Source organism: Alosa pseudoharengus, unplaced genomic scaffold, assembly GCF_046254945.1.
Source record: "Alosa pseudoharengus isolate Yale_2024_CS ecotype anadromous, Long Island Sound unplaced genomic scaffold, YU_APseudo_1.1 YU_APseudo_1.1_scf_24, whole genome shotgun sequence".
Taxonomy (NCBI): Eukaryota; Metazoa; Chordata; class Actinopteri; order Clupeiformes; family Clupeidae; genus Alosa; species Alosa pseudoharengus.
The window spans coordinates 753,127-772,173 of NW_027468689.1; the positions used below are offsets into that span (position 1 = coordinate 753,127).

At 42.8% G+C, this 19,047-nt stretch overlaps 1 protein-coding gene across 1 annotated transcript in view; it reads left to right on the plus strand.

Moving 5' to 3' along the window:
* Positions 1-16,601: 16,601 nt before the first annotated feature.
* Positions 16,602-19,047, plus strand: part of LOC143141767 (arg8-vasotocin receptor-like) — a 3,013-nt gene continuing 567 nt past the window's right edge. The window contains exons 1-2 of the mRNA XM_076302476.1: positions 16,602-17,493; positions 18,201-19,047. The exon at positions 18,201-19,047 is cut by the window's right edge and continues 567 nt beyond it. Coding sequence (XP_076158591.1) covers positions 16,602-17,493; positions 18,201-18,502 — 1,194 coding nt within the window. The 3' untranslated portion in view covers positions 18,503-19,047. The remainder of the gene's footprint in view (positions 17,494-18,200) is intronic.

Sequence of the window (19,047 nt, forward strand, 5' to 3'; positions counted from 1 at the left end):
ACACACACACACCAAACCACACATAACTGCAGTTTCCATCGTCCAACCAACGGTAGAACACAAACAACACTGAATGTGCTGATTGTTCAACAGAAAAGAAAACATGTAGGCCTATTTAAAAAAACAGTAGTGACCTAAATACCCCCACCCCCCTTCTATCGTTCCCATGATGTTGAACGGAAGAATTTAACTCAAGGAACACTGAATAATATCTATGTAAGAAGTATGTGAACCCCTTTGAATTTTCTGGTTTTATGCCATGCCAAAGCCTTGGGTGTTGCGGATTCCAAAGTCCATGGCCTCCCTAAAGAAATCATAGTTGGTATGGATTGGCAATCGTAGACAATTTACACACGTGTTTGCTATAGGATATTTCCCCCCTTCGTGTAAGAACTCAATGGAAGGCTGTGGCGAAAATCCAATAGGGGGAACTTCATTCGATCCAGTTGCGAACTGGAGAATGTCGTGTAATGTAGGGCTCTCTCCTGATTCCTCTGGAGAGAGAGAGAAAAAAAAGGCAATTTGCAATTGCAACATTAGTACTACAATGGTTGAGTCATCATATCAGAAGTCACATGAAACTGTACACTGGAAGTTTTCTATATCTTAATTTTCAAGCCATCTTTACAAATTTTTAGAAATGTCAATGTAATGATGAAGTAAGAACCACGAGTGAAAACTAAAGAGTGAGCAAGGCACTTAACCCCAAGTTGCTCCGGGGACAGTGTGATCCCTTGTAATATAGCTGACATATGTAGGTCACTTTGGTCAAGAAGTGCCTGCTAAATGTAATGTAATGTAATGTAAAGAGTAGGGTTGGGTATCGTTTGGGTTTTATCCGATACCGGTGCTAAATCGATACTTTTAAAACGGTGCCGGTGCCGAAACGGTGCCTGAACCGGTACTTTGTTTTTAAAATGTTTTAAATTAAAATGGTCTAAAGCATTATTTGCTTTTTTTTTTATTGATAAGACAAACATGCATAAACATGAAATTTAACTGTTATATTCAATTTACTATCAATATCTCATTGCTCCTACGAATAATACATTTAAACGTTAAAACAGCTTGCCATGCATGCACACACAATGGTGAGCTCTGCTTTCAAGTTTACCCAGTGTAGGCGGTTTGCCATAATGTATGTTAAAACCGCTTGCCATAAAACTGCCAGGTCATGGACAACGGCATTTGCAAGCAAGCTAATCTAACAGGGACTCTATTTTCCAGTTAATTCAGTGTGTTCCCAAATGCTTCAAGAAATGTCATGTCTTAACCCATAACACGCAGTAGTTTTGAACATGTTAGGCTACATGTCGGTGTTGAAGTGTTTAGATTCCCAGCGCTAGCCTAGTATCGTAACACCCCCAATTATCGCCACTTTTGTTCAGAAATTCTAAAACAACGATGTTTTTTAACACTTCAAAATAACATTTACTAAATGAACCTTACATTTTTCAGTAGCCATAGGTGTGTAGATTTGAACAAAATCTGGTTTGGTTCTTAACGGGAGCATTTACTGCATGAAATATTTTGTTTACCACGCTCGGAGTTATAGTGCTGGCCTGATGGGTCGCCTATTTACACCGTTTCAACGGCACATGGACGGTTAGACCGAGAATTCTCGTCGTGAAATTAAAATTCCACTGGAGCTCCAAGCGGTTGTGTACACGCAGCCTTACAACACTGTTTACAGCTCTTCGAGTCACGGTAAAATATCATTTTTGGTACATAGCTAATTTAGATACACCTATGGTGTGGGTAGTTGCGTTTCTATAGGAGTCCGCTGTCTTGGTTTGTATAGAAATGGATATTAAGTGACACATACACGCAAGACGGTGGAAATACGGGACCGGTGGAAATAGGGGGAGTTAAAAGCAACTATAGCTATGCGCTAACACCAGTCAGCTGAGTTTAATTAGCGATAACGTAGCCTACAGTGACATCAGGTATGTAACCTACATATTTATGTTTTTGCCAGCTAACTTTTAACATGATCTTCATATTCATAGTGATGCTATATGGGCCTCGTGCACATGAAAGATTAATATCATGCCATTATGTTGTTTAACACCGTGAAATAAAGTTTTCACCTTACAACTTTGCTGATAACATTTCAAATAAATGTCAGTTAGCACATTAGCAAGGATATTGTGTAATGTATAGGCTAGCCTACTGTTGATGTTGTTTCATAGCCTTTTGCTTGTGTGTAGTTAGGCCCACTGCTAGATTTTGACAGGAGCTCGCGATATCGCTTTAAAGTAAGCTACTTGGGCTCACGTCAAAGACTGTCCACTCGCCTATGTGGTGCACCCCTCTGGTTTATACATCCAGTGTTTATCATATGTTAGCTAACTGTATCTGGATATGTTGCTATCAGAGCAAGACGTTAGAGATGGCGCATGACATGCAGTGATGCCTTGTATAAAAAATTAAAAAAATTAAAAAACGCTATTTAAGCACCGAAATGAGGCACCGAAATCCACGTTGTTATTCGATGCAGTTACTACCGTTTGTGTCGGCACCGGTGCCATATTAGGACCGTGTTTCGGTGCCCAACCCTAGTAAAGAGCTGTCCAAGGTCAGCCAATATTGGTAGAGTTGTGCATACCGACACTATAAGACATCTGACCTTGGCCTGGTGTGCGCTCACTGTATGACCTAGAGCAGCACACATTTGACCATTTAGGATCTATATCCAACCAAACTTTATGATCTAATGATGGCTCCAATAGTCTGGAAAAACAAATATTTTTCCATATCCTCTTTCCTATTTTTCATACTTATCCAGACCTGGAAAATATTCAAATCAAATTCCATTCTTTTCTATACTTTTCAAGACTGCGTAGTAACCCTGATAAAAGCATCGGTATCTGTATCAAAATGGAAAAACTGCTGGCACAATTTCTTGTCTTGCCCCTTCCCCTTTGCCTATCCCTTATCCCTTGAAGCAGAGTGACAAGTGAGAGGGGTGAAAATATTCCCCTAGGAAATGAGACGATATGTCAGTTCACTACCTTCAGAAAATACCGTGCCAACGGATCCAAGTCCAAACTTTCACTATACGGTCATTTTGCGGACTAAAACATAAGAGACATAGCTTAAAAAGAAACGCATTGGTACAGTTGTAACCAACGTTAGCATTACCTTAGCCTTGCTAACCTTCATCACAGACAAATTATGTTATGACGTAAAACGTGACTGAATATTGTACATTTCGCGGTCATAAGACTGAATATAACACCACTACCGTGTTTCTAACCTTTATTAGAAATACCAAATTCAAACGTCTCCTTTGCCAGTGGAGTTTATCTTCCGCTGCTGATGCTTCGTTTGAAGGGCCAGGTAGCCCTAGCCCTTGCGCCCAAAGAGAATTGGAGACCCCTTCGTCTCGCGTGAACGCGCAAAAAAACAATAGGACCTGCTTTTAGCAAAACATACTTTAACTTTTAATGCGATTGTATAATGGAACTTTCAGCTGAACTAGAGGGACGGAGCTAAAGTTTACACAGCACGTTAACATTCTAACACAACATTCTACCATTAGGCTAATTCGCAAGGCATTCTATAATAGCATTCCAATGTAGTAAGCATGGCATTGTAGGGCAGCATTTAATTCACACACCGCGAGTCCGCGAGTTAGCTGCTAATCGTAACCGTATACGATTTGCAATTCACAACGTTTACTGTCAGTGGAAGCATCTAACGTTAAATCTCACATTCACTCGGTAGTCGACTGCAACTGGCAGTGGGTTTAAGAAGCATGCCATCCCGCGCAGACAGAATGCCCTCGCAAGTTATCATAGATTTCGAAACAGTATTAAATCCATATTAAACGAAGCCTACCAAGCCAAAATAATACAAATGCACGACAGTAAAACTAAAACAATGCAGCTGTGTGTTCCAAATCTGCACACAGAGGGTAAAATAAAATTAACACTCTAAACTTACTACCAAATGAAATGACAGCGAGCCAGGGCAAACAGTAGTACCATGCACTAGCAATGACTAACGTTAACTAGCAATTCATTCAACGTAGTCAGAAAGTTTACTACATTTACAATAAATCATCTGTCAATTCGCAATTACATAGTAATAATACTCATGACCATACTACATTTGGTATGCACAACTTTACAACATTAAAAATACAATATAGGCTAAGCTAGGCTCTATTACATTACACTTACCTCCAGCAAGGAAAAAACTTAAGCTATTTATCAAAGACCATGCTGCGCCTTTGTAGTAGGCTAGCTAGCAGACTGTTTTGGCGCGGTTTATCTTAACTAACTTCATTGAAGTTGAAGTTGAAGGTTAAGCAAAGTATAGGGGCTAGCGATCAGCATACAGAGAAACCAATTATGTGTAGGCTAGGCTAGCAACAACACCCCGCTCTTCTCATTCCCCTGCATACAATACAATTTCCTTACCTCTTTTTGTCCTTTGGAGACTTCCAGTTTCCAAATCTCCTGGCCTGGAATCGGGGCACGCTTAGTGCTCTTTGATCAGGGGTTGCGCCGCTGCCATGTGCTGGAGCTGGACCTGGTAGGGGTCTTGGTCTAAACAGCTCTGACACGCTGGCATCAACAGAATCAGCAGAATTGGCAATCGTCCCTGCCATTCCAGTATTTAACAGTGAGCGTAAAATGCTGATTGCGCCCTCCATGTGGCTGATGCAGGGGCTACTCCCGGGTGCATGAGATTCGTGGCTGTTGGCATCCATGATTCAGTGAAAAGGCGCTAAGTGATTCGCTTCCGCTAATCTCAATTTTTCACTTATTTTTTAAACTTCCGATCTGCTTGAAAAGAACCGACTGGATTAGAACCTGGGTGTTTGTGGGTTGGGTCCATGCTTTTTCTTCAAATCTAAATTAATATAATAATCTGGGATTGGAACTTCCTGTTACATTATACCAACTTTCAGGCGCACTGAAACAGTTCAGTGAGGAAGCAGGTTCAGTGTAGTGCATCTGATGTTACAGTGTGTTGAGGAAGTTAATTCAGTGTGTAGTGTAAGCGACTTCAGTGTGTGTACAAGTGAGTTCAGTGTGTAGCGGAAGTTAGTTCAGTGTGTAGCGGAAGTTAATTCAGTGTGTAGTGTAAGCGACTTAAGTGTGTGTACAAGTTAGTTCAGTGTGTAGCGGAAGTTAGTTCAGTGTGTAGTGTAAGCGACTTCAGTGTGTGTACAAGTGAGTTCAGTGTGTAGTGCATGTGATGTTTCAGTGTGTTGAGGAAGAAATTTCAATGTGTTGTGGAAGTTAATTCAGTGTGTAGGCTACTGTAAGGAGCTTGTGTGTTAGTATTTTCAGTGTAGTGCAAACTGTTTCAGTGTGTAGTGCAAGCAGTTTCAGTTTCAGTTTCAGTGTGTGCTGCAAGTAAATCCAGTGTGTTGAGCAAGTGATTTCAGTGTGAGTGCAAGCAGATTCAGTGTGTAATGCAGGAAATTCAGTGTGTTGCTGTTTGAGTTCCAGTGTGATACTAGTGCCCAGTGCGTATGTGTCAGTGTTTCAGTGTGTAGTGCCACTATTCCAATGTTATTGCACTATACGGCCTCCCATAAAGCGGCCCAGTTTAGCCCAGAGTAAAAAAGGCTCCACACACATATAATTACATACACACACACACACAAATATAATTACACACCTACATACATTACACACACACACACATAATTACACACCTACATACATTACACACACACACACACATATAATTACACACCTACATACATTACACACACACACACATAATTACACACCTACATACATTACACACACACACACATATATAATTACACACCTACATACATTACACACACACACACACATAATTACACACCTACATACATTACACACACACACACACATATAATTACACACCTACATACATTACACACACACACACACATAATTACACACCTACATACATTACACACACACAAACATATATAATTACACACCTACATACATTACACACACACACACATAATTACACACCTACATACATTACACACACACACACACATATAATTACACACCTACATACATTACACACACACACACACACATATAATTACACACCTACATACATTACACACACACACACATATAATTACACACCTACATACATTACACACACACACACACACACACACACACACACATATAATTACACACCTACATACATTACACACACACACACACACATATAATTACACACCTACATACATTACACACACACACACACATATAATTACACACCTACATACATTACACACACACACACACACATATAATTACACACCTACATACATTACACACACACACACATATAATTACACACCTACACAACACACACACACACACACACACACACAACAACACACACACACACACACCTACAACATTTACACACACACACACCATACACACCTACATGTACATACACACACACACATATAATTACACACCTACATACATTACAACACACACACACACACACATACATACAACACCTACATACATTACACACACACACACATATAATTACACACCTACATACATTACACACACACACACACACACATATAATTACACACCTACATACATTACACACACACACACACACACACACACACATATAATTACACACCTACATACATTACACACACACACACACACACACACACACACACACATATAATTACACACCTACATACATTACACACACACACACACACATATAATTACACACCTACATACATTACACACACACACACACATATAATTACACACCTACATACATTACACACACACACACACATATAATTACACACCTACATACATTACACACACACACACATATAATTACACACCTACATACATTACACACACACACACACACACACACACACATATAATTACACACCTACATACATTACACACACACACATATAATTACACACCTACATACATTACACACACACACACACACACATAATTACACACCTACATACATTACACACACACACACATATAATTACACACCTACATACATTACACACACACACACACACATATAATTACACACCTACATACATTACACACACACACACACACATATAATTACACACCTACATACATTACACACACACACACACACATATAATTACACACCTACATACATTACACACACACACACACACATATAATTACACACCTACATACATTACACACACACACACATATAATTACACACCTACATACATTACACACACACACACACACACATATAATTACACACCTACATACATTACACACACACACACACACACATATAATTACACACCTACATACATTACACACACACACACACACACACACATATAATTACACACCTACATACATTACACACACACACACACACACATATAATTACACACCTACATACATTACACACACACACACACACACACACATATAATTACACACCTACATACATTACACACACACACACATATAATTACACACCTACATACATTACACACACACAAACACACACATATAATTACACACCTACATACATTACACACACACACAGACGCACACACACACACACATACACATATAATTACACACCTACATACATTACACACACACACACACACACACACACATATAATTACACACCTACATACATTACACAAACACACACATAATTACACACCTACATACATTACACACACACACACACACACACATATAATTACACACCTACATACATTACACACACACACACACACACACATAATTACACACCTACATACATTACACACACACACATATAATTACACACCTACATACATTACACACACACACATATATAATTACACACCTACATACATTACACACACACACACACACACACACATATAATTACACACCTACATACATTACACACACACACACACATACATTACACACACACACACATATACACACACACACACACACACACATACATACACACATACACACACACACACACACATACACACACACACACACACACACACACACATACAAACACACAAACTTACATAAGGCACAACAACTGTGCCGATGACGAAATGAAATAGAGAGCTGCCTGGTGGCGTAGCATCAGAGAATTCAATCATTTACTGGCATAGGCAGGTGCTAGTACAACTTGTGCCAACACAACACACACACACACACACACACACACACACACCTGAACCATGATTCTCAATTCTGTTGCGAGCTCCAACATAGCACAGGCACACCTGTTAACTCAGCATCTGAATGAACCTTACAGGATTATATTCCCATCACAGGTAACACTTTACGGTAACGGTATATGAATTATCATGAATTCATTTATGAACTAATTCATGATTTATGCATTACTTCATTTCTTTATATATTATGAATCATCAGGAATGTAGATGAGTTCATAGTCTGTCATTCATGACCTCATGAACCCTTATCTGCACAAGTTGAATGTTCTACACCATTTAGATGCATAAGAATGAATGGACAGGGAACACACACACACACACACACACACACACACACTCACGCACACCAAGCATAAGAATGAATGGACAGGGAAGCTTTTAGCTTATCTGACTTTAAAGGGAAACTTGGCAGGATTTCCCCCTCTGCTGGAGAAGTTGTGCATTATGCTATTTCAAACTGTAGGAAAAGATAACGATAAAGCACATGGATTTGTTTACAAGCTAGCGAACGGTTAGCATAAGTTTGGCAGAAAGTCACCATTTTCACCGGAACAGGTCATTTAACCATCCAAATGATTTCTAAACGGGTTTATTACGTTGAAATAGTTGCCAAGTTACCCTTTAATTACACTTTTCTGTCAATGACAATGATCTATCCAACAATAACAGACAGCTGTTCTCGCATAGACAAACTCACAGAACTAATCAATTCTAGTCAACACACACACACACTCACACACACACACACACACCACACACACACACACACACACACACACACCCCTGTGTTCTGCCTACCAGCACAGCAAGGGAGGTTCAGCCTGGTTAACCCTAACCCTGGGCCTTGTGCAACTTGAGACTGCTGAAGATGGTGTAGGGGCCAAAGGGGAGGATGGATGGATGGAAGGCTGAGGAAAGAGGAGAGAAAGAGAGAGAGAGAGAGAGAGAGAGAATCTCGGGTTTGTTGTAGGGGCCAGGGAAACAGAGAAACATTTAGGTTGTGCTGATGTTCCTGTGGCACAAACAGGTATTACATTAATACACAGGATTAGATGTTAAAATCCCTTGTGCCAAAATCCAAGGTAAAAACACATTCAGAAGCCCCTGCTCAAGTTTAACTTTAAAAAGCACACTACCCACAAATCCGCCAACAAATGGTCACAAGCACAATACAAATGGCCTATCCAACAGCAGTAGCCTATATAGTATGCGGCATGTCATTGGGGTTATCAAGTGGGCACCCTCATTCACCGATGTTTCGTTAAGTTAGGCCCACGACACCTCATGAAGGCTTAACAGTGAAACCAGCGTCCTGGAGACACTCCCCTCCATGCTACCACCATATTACCACATTGAAATATCCAATACTCAAAATACTCTTAACCAGCCCAGGCATGGTCTAAGTTGGCTAGGTCGGTCCGTCCCGTTGATGTGGACTGAACCATAAACCATAAAGAACCTTAGCCAAGTACCATCACCCTAGGCACAGCCCATCACAAACACAAAACAAATTAGCCAGTTAGCTTAGCCCATTATCTTAGGCCCCATCCCAAACACAAAACAAATTAGCCAGCAGTTAGCAGTTAGCTTACGCCCCATGCTGCCCCATATTACCACAACAAGCATCCAAATACCCTTAACCAACCTAGGCATGGTTTAAGTTGGCTAGGTCGGTCCGTCCCGTTGATGTGGACTGAACCATAAACCATAAAGAACCTTAGCCAAGTACCATCAACCTAGGCACAGTCCATCACAAACACAAAACAAATGAGCCAGTTAGCTTACCTTAGCTTGCGCCCCAGGAAGGGTAACTTCTCCTTACCCACGACCAAAACAAATGAGCCAGTTAGCTTACCTTAGCTTGCGCCCCAGGAAGGGTAACTTCTCCTTACCCACAACCATTCGCTTGCCCGTTCTGCTGCTAAGGACATGTTACTAACCACCTGCCTTAGACTTCGACCACAAATGCCCAATTCAGACAGCAAGCCAATAGCAGATCTGGCCACAAACCCACGTGCACCGATTTCAATAGGCCTTAATCGTGCACTCCAACCTCGCTTAGCTGCCTCCTCTGCTATTTCAGTATATTTAGCTCTCTTCAGCACATTGGCCACTTCCACTCTGTCTTCCCAAGGAACAGTGAGTTCAATGAAGTAAACTATCTTCTCTGAATCCGACCATAGAATTACGTCAGGACGTAGCTTAGTACTCACTATATGTGGAGGTACTGCCATCTGCTGGCCAAGTTCAACCTTCATTTCCCAGCCCGCCCCATTTTTCAACTGGCCGGTTTTGCACCTGGCCTTCGCGGAACAAGGTTTATCCCCCTGACGTACAAAGTTAATTTGCCTTACCCCTTTACTAGCTGCTAATGAATTGACTTCTCTTCTTTTATCCTCTATTGCCGCTGCCACACATTTCAATACCTGGTTATGACGCCACGTATACCGCCCCTGGGTGAGACTTACCTTGCATCCTGATAGGATATGGTGGAGACTGCCCACACACGAGCAAAGTATGCATTTATCATCCTCACCAAACCATTGACTTAAATTCTTGGGAGATGGGAGCACATCATATGTAGCACCTAACATAAATCTGATCTTACTAGCTTCCATGCCCCATAGATCTTTCCATTTAATCTGTCTTTTTTCCACCCCTTCCCAGTTCACCCACTGCCCTTGTTTTGCCTGCGACACTGCCTTAGTACATCTTACAGCCTCCTCCTGTCTATGCATTTCCTCCACTACCATTTTCCTCTTTTCTCCTGCAGAAGCCTTACTCCACAAGGGTTTACTTGCACCCACCCCTAGACCCCCCCGCCCGTGCTGCACATGGCCCATTATATCTCTATGCTTCAATGCTGATTGAGCTTGCTTAACTGCCTGCTCTGGGTTCCACTTCCTCCCTGCATTAACTGAGGGTGCAACTTTCCTCACCACTGGGTCCTTGGACTGAGTAAGAGTCAATTCCAATCTAGCCTTAGCACACTTAAATTCCTCTGTCAGACTAGATATTGGCAACTCTACAATACCCTTCCCATACAAGGCTACACTGCTTAAGCAGCGTGGGACTCCGAGCCATTTTCTGACAAAGGAGTTGATCGATCATTTTTTCCTCTACCTTTGACAGAGGAACTTCATAAATTGTCAATGGCCACATTAGCCGAGGCAACAAACCAAACTGCAAACACCACAGCTTGAGCTTACCTGGCAGCCCCGACTTGTCAATTTTTGCAATACCTTGCCTAGTGACCTGTCTCAAGTCTTCAACCTGTGATTTATCACTAAGGCTTGCATCATACCACCTTCCCAGGCTCTTCACTGGTTTCTCCAGAACTGTGGGAATCACCTCCTTATTTATAGCAAACTTCTTATCTGTTACCTTCCCTTTAATAATTGAGAGACTCCTAGACTTACTTGGTTTCACCTTCATTCTGGCCCATTGCAGATTACTATTTAACTTACCCAGCAACCTGTTGGTGCATGGAACGGTTGTCGTCAAGGTTGTCATGTCGTCCATGAAAGCCCGAATCGGGGGGAGGCGTGGCCCTCCCTGCAACTTCTCCCCGCCCACTACCCATTTTGAGGCCCTAATAATGACCTCCATTGCCATTGTAAAAGCAAGTGGGGAGATGGTACATCCGGCCATGATTCCTATCTCAAGTTGTTGCCAACCTGTGGTGTAATCAGCTGTAGTAAAACATAATTGAATATCCAGAAAGTATGCTTTTACTAGGCTTTTAATGCTACCTGGGATTCTGAAATAATCAAAGGCCTCCCACAACAGACTATGCGGCACAGACCCAAAAGCATTAGCCAAATCCAAGAACACAACGTGCAGGTCTCTCTTCTCACGCTTTGCTAATTGAATTTGGTGCCAAATCATGCTGGTATGCTCTAAGCACCCGGAGAAGCCAGGAATTCCAGCTTTTTGCACCGTGGTATCAATTAGTTTATTCCTTTCAAGGTAATTTGTCAGTCTCCGTGCCACCACACTAAAGAAAACCTTCCCTTCAACATTCAGTAGACTAATTGGCCTAAATTGATTAATCTCCACTGCATCCTTTTCTTTGGGAATAAATATTCCCCCAGCCCTCCGCCAAGCCTTGGGAATACTCTGCTTTTTCCAAACTATCTTCATTAATTGCCATAAAAATCTTAAAACATCTGGTGCACTCTTATACAACCGGTAGGGCACTCCATTAGGTCCCGGGGCTGAAGAGGCCCTTGCACGTTTTATTACTTCTTGCACCTCTTTCCACCTTGGTGGACTATCGTCGCATTGGCTACTTAATTCACCAATAGGTGGGATATCAGCAGGAAGTACCATCTCCCTGAACCTCTCCCTATCTTTGTGCACTCCCTCTAAATACTCCTCAAGCTTCTGCTTAGGTTCCAAAAGACTACCACTCTTCTGCATTACGAATAAAGACTTAACAAACTTAAATGGGTCTTTATAGAATGCTAGTCGGGCTCGTGATTTCTTCTTCCTATTTTTCCTAATATTTTCAGCTCTTCTTAGCACTACTAACCGCTCCCTCACATCTGCCTGTAGACAGTCAATACCTTCCTTCTCATCATCTGTAGCTTTTCTCCACTGCTTCTTAAGCTGCCTCCTCTCCTTGATAAGTTTATCTATCTCCTGCTGGCGCCTAGATTTAACTACCTCATGTAGCCGTTTTGTCCTTCTCTCAATAGTCCCAAATCTTTCCTTACCATAGCTATAAATAATGTCTCCAATTTTCTCTAATTTGCTTTCAGCCGTCCCCTTGAGCTGACCCAGGATACTGACCAAATCACTATTAACATCTTCCCACATTCTACATTCTGCTGCGCCTGGCCATCTAACCCCAGGCCTATGACCATTAATCTTCTCCCTCCTTGGCTGACTGGCCTCTCTCTGCCTCAGTGCTAGAACTTACCTCAACAACAGGGGTACTGATGTCCTGCGAACTGTGGGTTTCTTCCTGTCGCTGGACTTCAACCGACTGACTTGATGCACTTCTTAAGAAATAGCTATCAATGCGGGGACCCTGTGTTCCCTCTACCAAGCACTTCTTTTTCCCTTGATGAATTTTCAGGCCCTTTAGACTTGTAACCTTCTGCCAACCACACACACACATCTGCAGCTTTTTCTCAGTTTTCTCTGAACTAGTGGCTTCCACAAACATGTTTTCCTTACTCGTAATCAAATTCGTTCCAGGGTCAGTAACCATGTCTATCACAAGTGAGTCATCTTAAACATCATAAACATTAGTTAAACCCAGATAGCCTACACTGAGCCCTCAACCCTCTAACAAACACACACACACACACACACACAAACTCATCAATTCATTCATGTGAATATATCTGTCTCTTCCAGACAGAACGTTTTTTTTGCAGATTCACTTAGCAACAACTACTCCAGCGCGCACATTCCACAGACACACAAGCCTAGAAGTTGTTTATTTTACTGAGTGCTCCCATTCAACGGGTCCTTTACAGACTTGAATATGCTCTTACCTTGTTAGTTTTGTGCTTTGTGTGGGTACAGTAGGTTGCTCTCCGGTCGAATTTGTGACGTCGTTATTTTCACAATTTCACGGAGGTACACTGGCTCGCGCTGACCCAACGTCCTTTCCAAACAGCAGCACGATGTCTGTTATTCAGCCAAATCACAGCGCTCCAGGAGCTACATTCAGCAGCACCGACAGATAGCCTAGCCTTTATGAAAACATGTTTAAACAGCGTGACTGTAAGTATATCAAATGTATCTAGGCATTTGATGAATGACACGTTTATAGTCCTAGTCGATAGGCTACTCTAACGAAATAACGGGTATAGTAAGGGACCGTTCGTTATTTCTAAATGGGGTCACCGGAGGGATTTTAAGTGCTTCGATCAAAAGTTGCATGACCCTCCCCTGCCTGCTATATAATTTTCAACGACCCTCCCCAGCCAATTGTCAATGTCTTCCACCGACGCTCTTACGCGCTATGAAAACACATCAACATATGCTACCGCCCTAAAATCAACCTCTGCTTTCTGATCTTACACATCACACTTCACCAAGATGGTGGCCATTTCAGTAGATTTACTCACTAACATTGTTGTGGAAACACAATGGAAACTAAATGCACACTTCCTGCAACTGCATTAGCCTACTTGAAAAGTTACTCCTCTAGTAATTATTCACATGAAATAGAACAATAAAGCATTGAGACCATTCCACAAAGCACACTGGGTAATAACAAATTCAACACATGAACTTGTTGCTATGGTCTCTAGGCTTCCTCAGTCATTGTAAAGCTGCCGAAGCTGAACATTATCCAAAACTCAATTTCTCAGAGGAGCGTCAATTTGGGAGCTTGCTACACTTCTTCCTTCTCAAATGACTTGAACAGGCCGTTTGCACAATTTCACAAATAATCACAGGGACCGAAAAATACCTAACATGCCAACTTTTTCCGGGTTTATCATTTTAACGTTTCCCCGCTGTCTTGCCGTTTTAATATATTTTTCCCATATTAGTGTAATACTCTAATAACATTAGTCCTGCATTCTGGCCTGTCTCTGTGTTGTCCTGTTGTTACCCCTTGCCCTTCCAGAGAAACAGATGTATTCAAATCATCGTTTTGCTTGCTTGAATGCGAACTCAGAGTGATGTTAACCTAGGCCTATTTAAATTAACGACGTGGTTGTCGTGAGAGCACGAATTATTGGCGCTTGCAGTGTTCGGCCGTAGGCTATGCCTACGTGCGCACCTGCCAGGCTACTCAGCTAGACAAAGAATTCCCCCTGTATATTCACTCCAAGTTGGCCTACCATAACTTACCAACTACACTGTAGACCATAAACTGGCTATTTATATGACCAAATGTATTTGTTCAACTTTATGAAGCAGAATTACGCACTGCTACTTTGAACGTTTTTGTTGGCAGGAGAGAGAATGACAGCGAATAACAAATTGCACTTGTTGCTGGTTACCAATAAATACTAGGCCTATATATTTTTTTGCAAACAACAAAAACAGAAAGGATGGAGACAGAAAAGCTAGAGATGGTCAATTGGTAGAAATGCTTGTCAAAACGTTAGGAGCTGGATGTGTGGATGAATGAAGCACAAGTATGCTTTAGGCTATGTTAAGCATGCAGACTGTTTAAAGTTAGGCTACACTGTAAACTACAAGTAAACCAAAGTTAAATTTAGCTTTTTTAGGGCTGGATAAAGTTGACCAAATGGATATAGGCTGTTAGGCGTGAATAAAGTAGGCTACTTTGTTGCTCCAACCCTTTCAACGTTAATGGGGACGAATGTTGACATTTTCCGTATTTTGCGTGAGAAACCCGGGAAATCTCCCTTATTTTCATTGTTCAATGTTGACAGAGCTATGGAACGAAAGAGAACGTTATATGGCGACAGAAATCAACAATCAAACAAGCCACTTTGATTTTTTGCTGTTTTCATTAATACAAAAGATGGGTGACCCTCCCTTCTAGACAAAAAAAAGTTAGGTGACCCTCCCCTCAACAAAGAATAAAAAGACATGACCCTCCCCTATTTTCCTCCGGTGACCCCGTTTATAAATAACGAACGGTCCCTAAAAGTTAACTGTTGATTAACCAATATAACAGTCACTGAGAATATCGCGTTGTAATTCACAGCATAATTCCGTCGGTTGGATATCTATTGTATAGATTATTGTACCGATTAATAACTCTTTTATAGAAAAAATAAGTTGTGATCTCAACTGTTTGCCTATTAATGTTTTCAATAAAATTCATACATTAATATGTAATTGTGGTTAACTGGGTATGGCGATAGATATAATGGTTTCATCCACGTGCGTGTTTCCCTGTGTGTGTGTGTGTGTGTGTGTGGCAGAGAGAGAGAGAGAGAGAGAGAGAGGGAGAGGCGGCCCCCGCATTTGCTCCTTATGAGGGGCAGCTGAAGTCCGACTATCCAAGCTATCCCCCCTGCACTCGACAGCTCCCATGAACAAAGCCGAGGAGCCTCCCTGGGTCCAGTCTCACTCGAGCCGACTTTACGGATTTACATTTACGGACAGACTTGAACAGCAGGAGTATTGATATTAACCAACTATGATCTCAATACGGATTATTTTGGAGTCTCCGTGTGCGCATCATTGCTGCCATGAGATTTGTTTCAGCCTGCTAAACGTCCGTGAGCGATAAAGAGAAATCTTCCAGTTGACACAGCGAAGAGTGTGCGCGCGTGCACTGGCGCAAGGGTGCAGCGGGGAAATGCACTTCACCGCCAGCGCGCTCCTGCCCGGCGCTGATGGCGCACGCAATTACACCGGCGAGAATGACACTCTGATGCCCGGGGACAGCCATGTGATAATGGGCGGCAGCGCGGCCAACTTCAGCGGCCACGTGAGCAACACATCAGACCCGTTCGGGCGTAACGAGGAAGTGGCCAAAATTGAGATCACCGTCCTGAGCATTACTTTCGTGGTGGCAGTGGTGGGAAACGTGAGCGTGCTCCTGGCGCTGAACAACAGCTCCAAGAGGAAAAAGAAAAGCTCCAGAGTTCACCTCTTCATCAAGCACTTGAGCCTGGCGGACCTCGTAGTGGCCTTCTTCCAGGTGTTGCCCCAACTGTGCTGGGAGATCACCTTCCGCTTCTACGGCCCGGACTTCCTCTGCCGGATCGTTAAGCACCTGCAGGTCCTGGGCATGTTCGCTTCTACCTACATGATGGTGATGATGACCCTGGACCGCTATATAGCCATCTGTCACCCACTCAAGACGCTGCAGCAGCCCACACAGCGTGCGTACGTCATGATCGCGTCCACCTGGGCGTCCAGTCTGGTGCTGAGCGCGCCACAGTACTTCATCTTCTCCCTGAGCGAGATCCAGAACGGCTCGGACGTTTACGACTGCTGGGGACACTTCATTGAGCCGTGGGGCGTGCGCGCCTACATCACCTGGATCACCACCGGGATCTTCCTGATTCCCGTGGTGGTGCTGGTGATCTGCTATGGGTTCATCTGCCGCAGCATCTGGATGAACGTGAAGTACAAGACCCAGAGGCGAGCTGCCGCGGCCGAGGCCCCGCACAGGAGCGGTCTGATCGGCAAGGCGTCCGTGAGCAGCGTCACCATAATATCCCGCGCCAAACTTAGAACCGTGAAGATGACTTTCGTGATTGTACTGGCATACATTGTGTGCTGGGCTCCGTTCTTCATCGTGCAGATGTGGTCGGTGTGGGACGTAAACTTCTCCTGGGACGGTAAGTTGAAGTCCCCCTATCAACCTCATGACCCGTGCACTGTCTAGACTCCCCGGCGCTCTGCTGAGACGATCCCATTACAGTAAACGGGAGGCTAATTGTTGAAAATGAGAGGCGCGTCCCTTTGCATAGCTCCACACTTAGATCACGCTGCTCTGGCCACATACATAGGGCAGTCTACACGTCTACACATCGCGACCAATGTGTGCTGATGTACCCATTATCGTCTTCCTATATTTTTTTCAGAACGAAATTCATTTTGGGGTTTTGGCATAACATCAAATAAACGAAGCAAACAGGTTGGAACATGTTGGACATGTCACCGACTTTAATCCAATCAAGCGGAATGGATAATGGCTTGGCTCACGAATTATAGAAACAATACAGGTTCTAAAAGTGTGTGTGTGTGTGTGTGTGTGTGTGTGTGTGTGTGAGAGAGAGAGAGACAGCCATAACATGATCTCATAGGCCACATAAGGGAAATGGTGGTAGACATGACAGGAATTTGCCCACATGATTTAGAAATGTGTGTGTGTGTGTGTGTGTGTGTGTTTGTGCGCGCACATGATTTGCAAATGTACGAGAACCATCTCATTCCGTGTGGAGACTGTTTTGTTATTCCCAAGGTAGTGCTATCGAAGAACAACGCAGATGGACCGTAAACACAAGCATTTTAATCCACGATATTTTTCTCTCTTCACCAACAGATTCTGAGAATACGGCTGTCACGCTATCCGCATTGCTGGCGAGCCTAAACAGCTGCTGTAACCCCTGGATCTACATGCTCTTCAGCGGACATCTGCTTTACGACTTCGCGCGTTTCTTCCCGTGCTGTAACAGACTTGGTCGCGCGTGCCGCAAGGATTCGGACGGCAGCTTGCGCAGGACCACCCTGCTCACGAGACTGCCGGCCACTCGAAACCCAAACGAGGGTTCCGACACATGGAAGGATTGTGACAACTCGCGGAAGTCCAGCCAGTCACTGCCGATGGAGGGAAACAGCAGGTGAACTGTTAGAGGCACACGAATTGCGTTATGACCTTATGTGCTCAATGAGAAAAAAACATTTAAAGAATATCACCAATACATTGCTTTTCTTAGTTATTTAAATGTATCGAAAATAAACAATTGTTGTATAAGAAGCCCCGTTACAACAACAACTCTATCCAAGCCTGACCAATATCACCGTCACTTGCATAAAGTAGATAGATAGATAGATAGATAGATAGATGCTTTATTGATCCCCAAGTAGGCCTAGCTGTTGAATTCTGGAGAAGCTCGTGATGTGAGCTGCCAAAAGAAAGGCATACGCCGACCGCTCGTGCGTCTAGACAGACCAGAGCAAATGTGTAAATACGAGAAAAATCCATTCAAAACGTCTTCAACTGTGAGAACTGTGTACTTCGAACTTTGAAACCATCGAGTGTTGTTTGTATGCACTTCTGTAACAAAGCCCACCCTAACGTCGTTTCCGTGATTGTTTGGACTGAATATGCTGTGGACGCATTCTATTGCACTTTTATATGACCGCATGACTGTCAGGATTATTAGTGT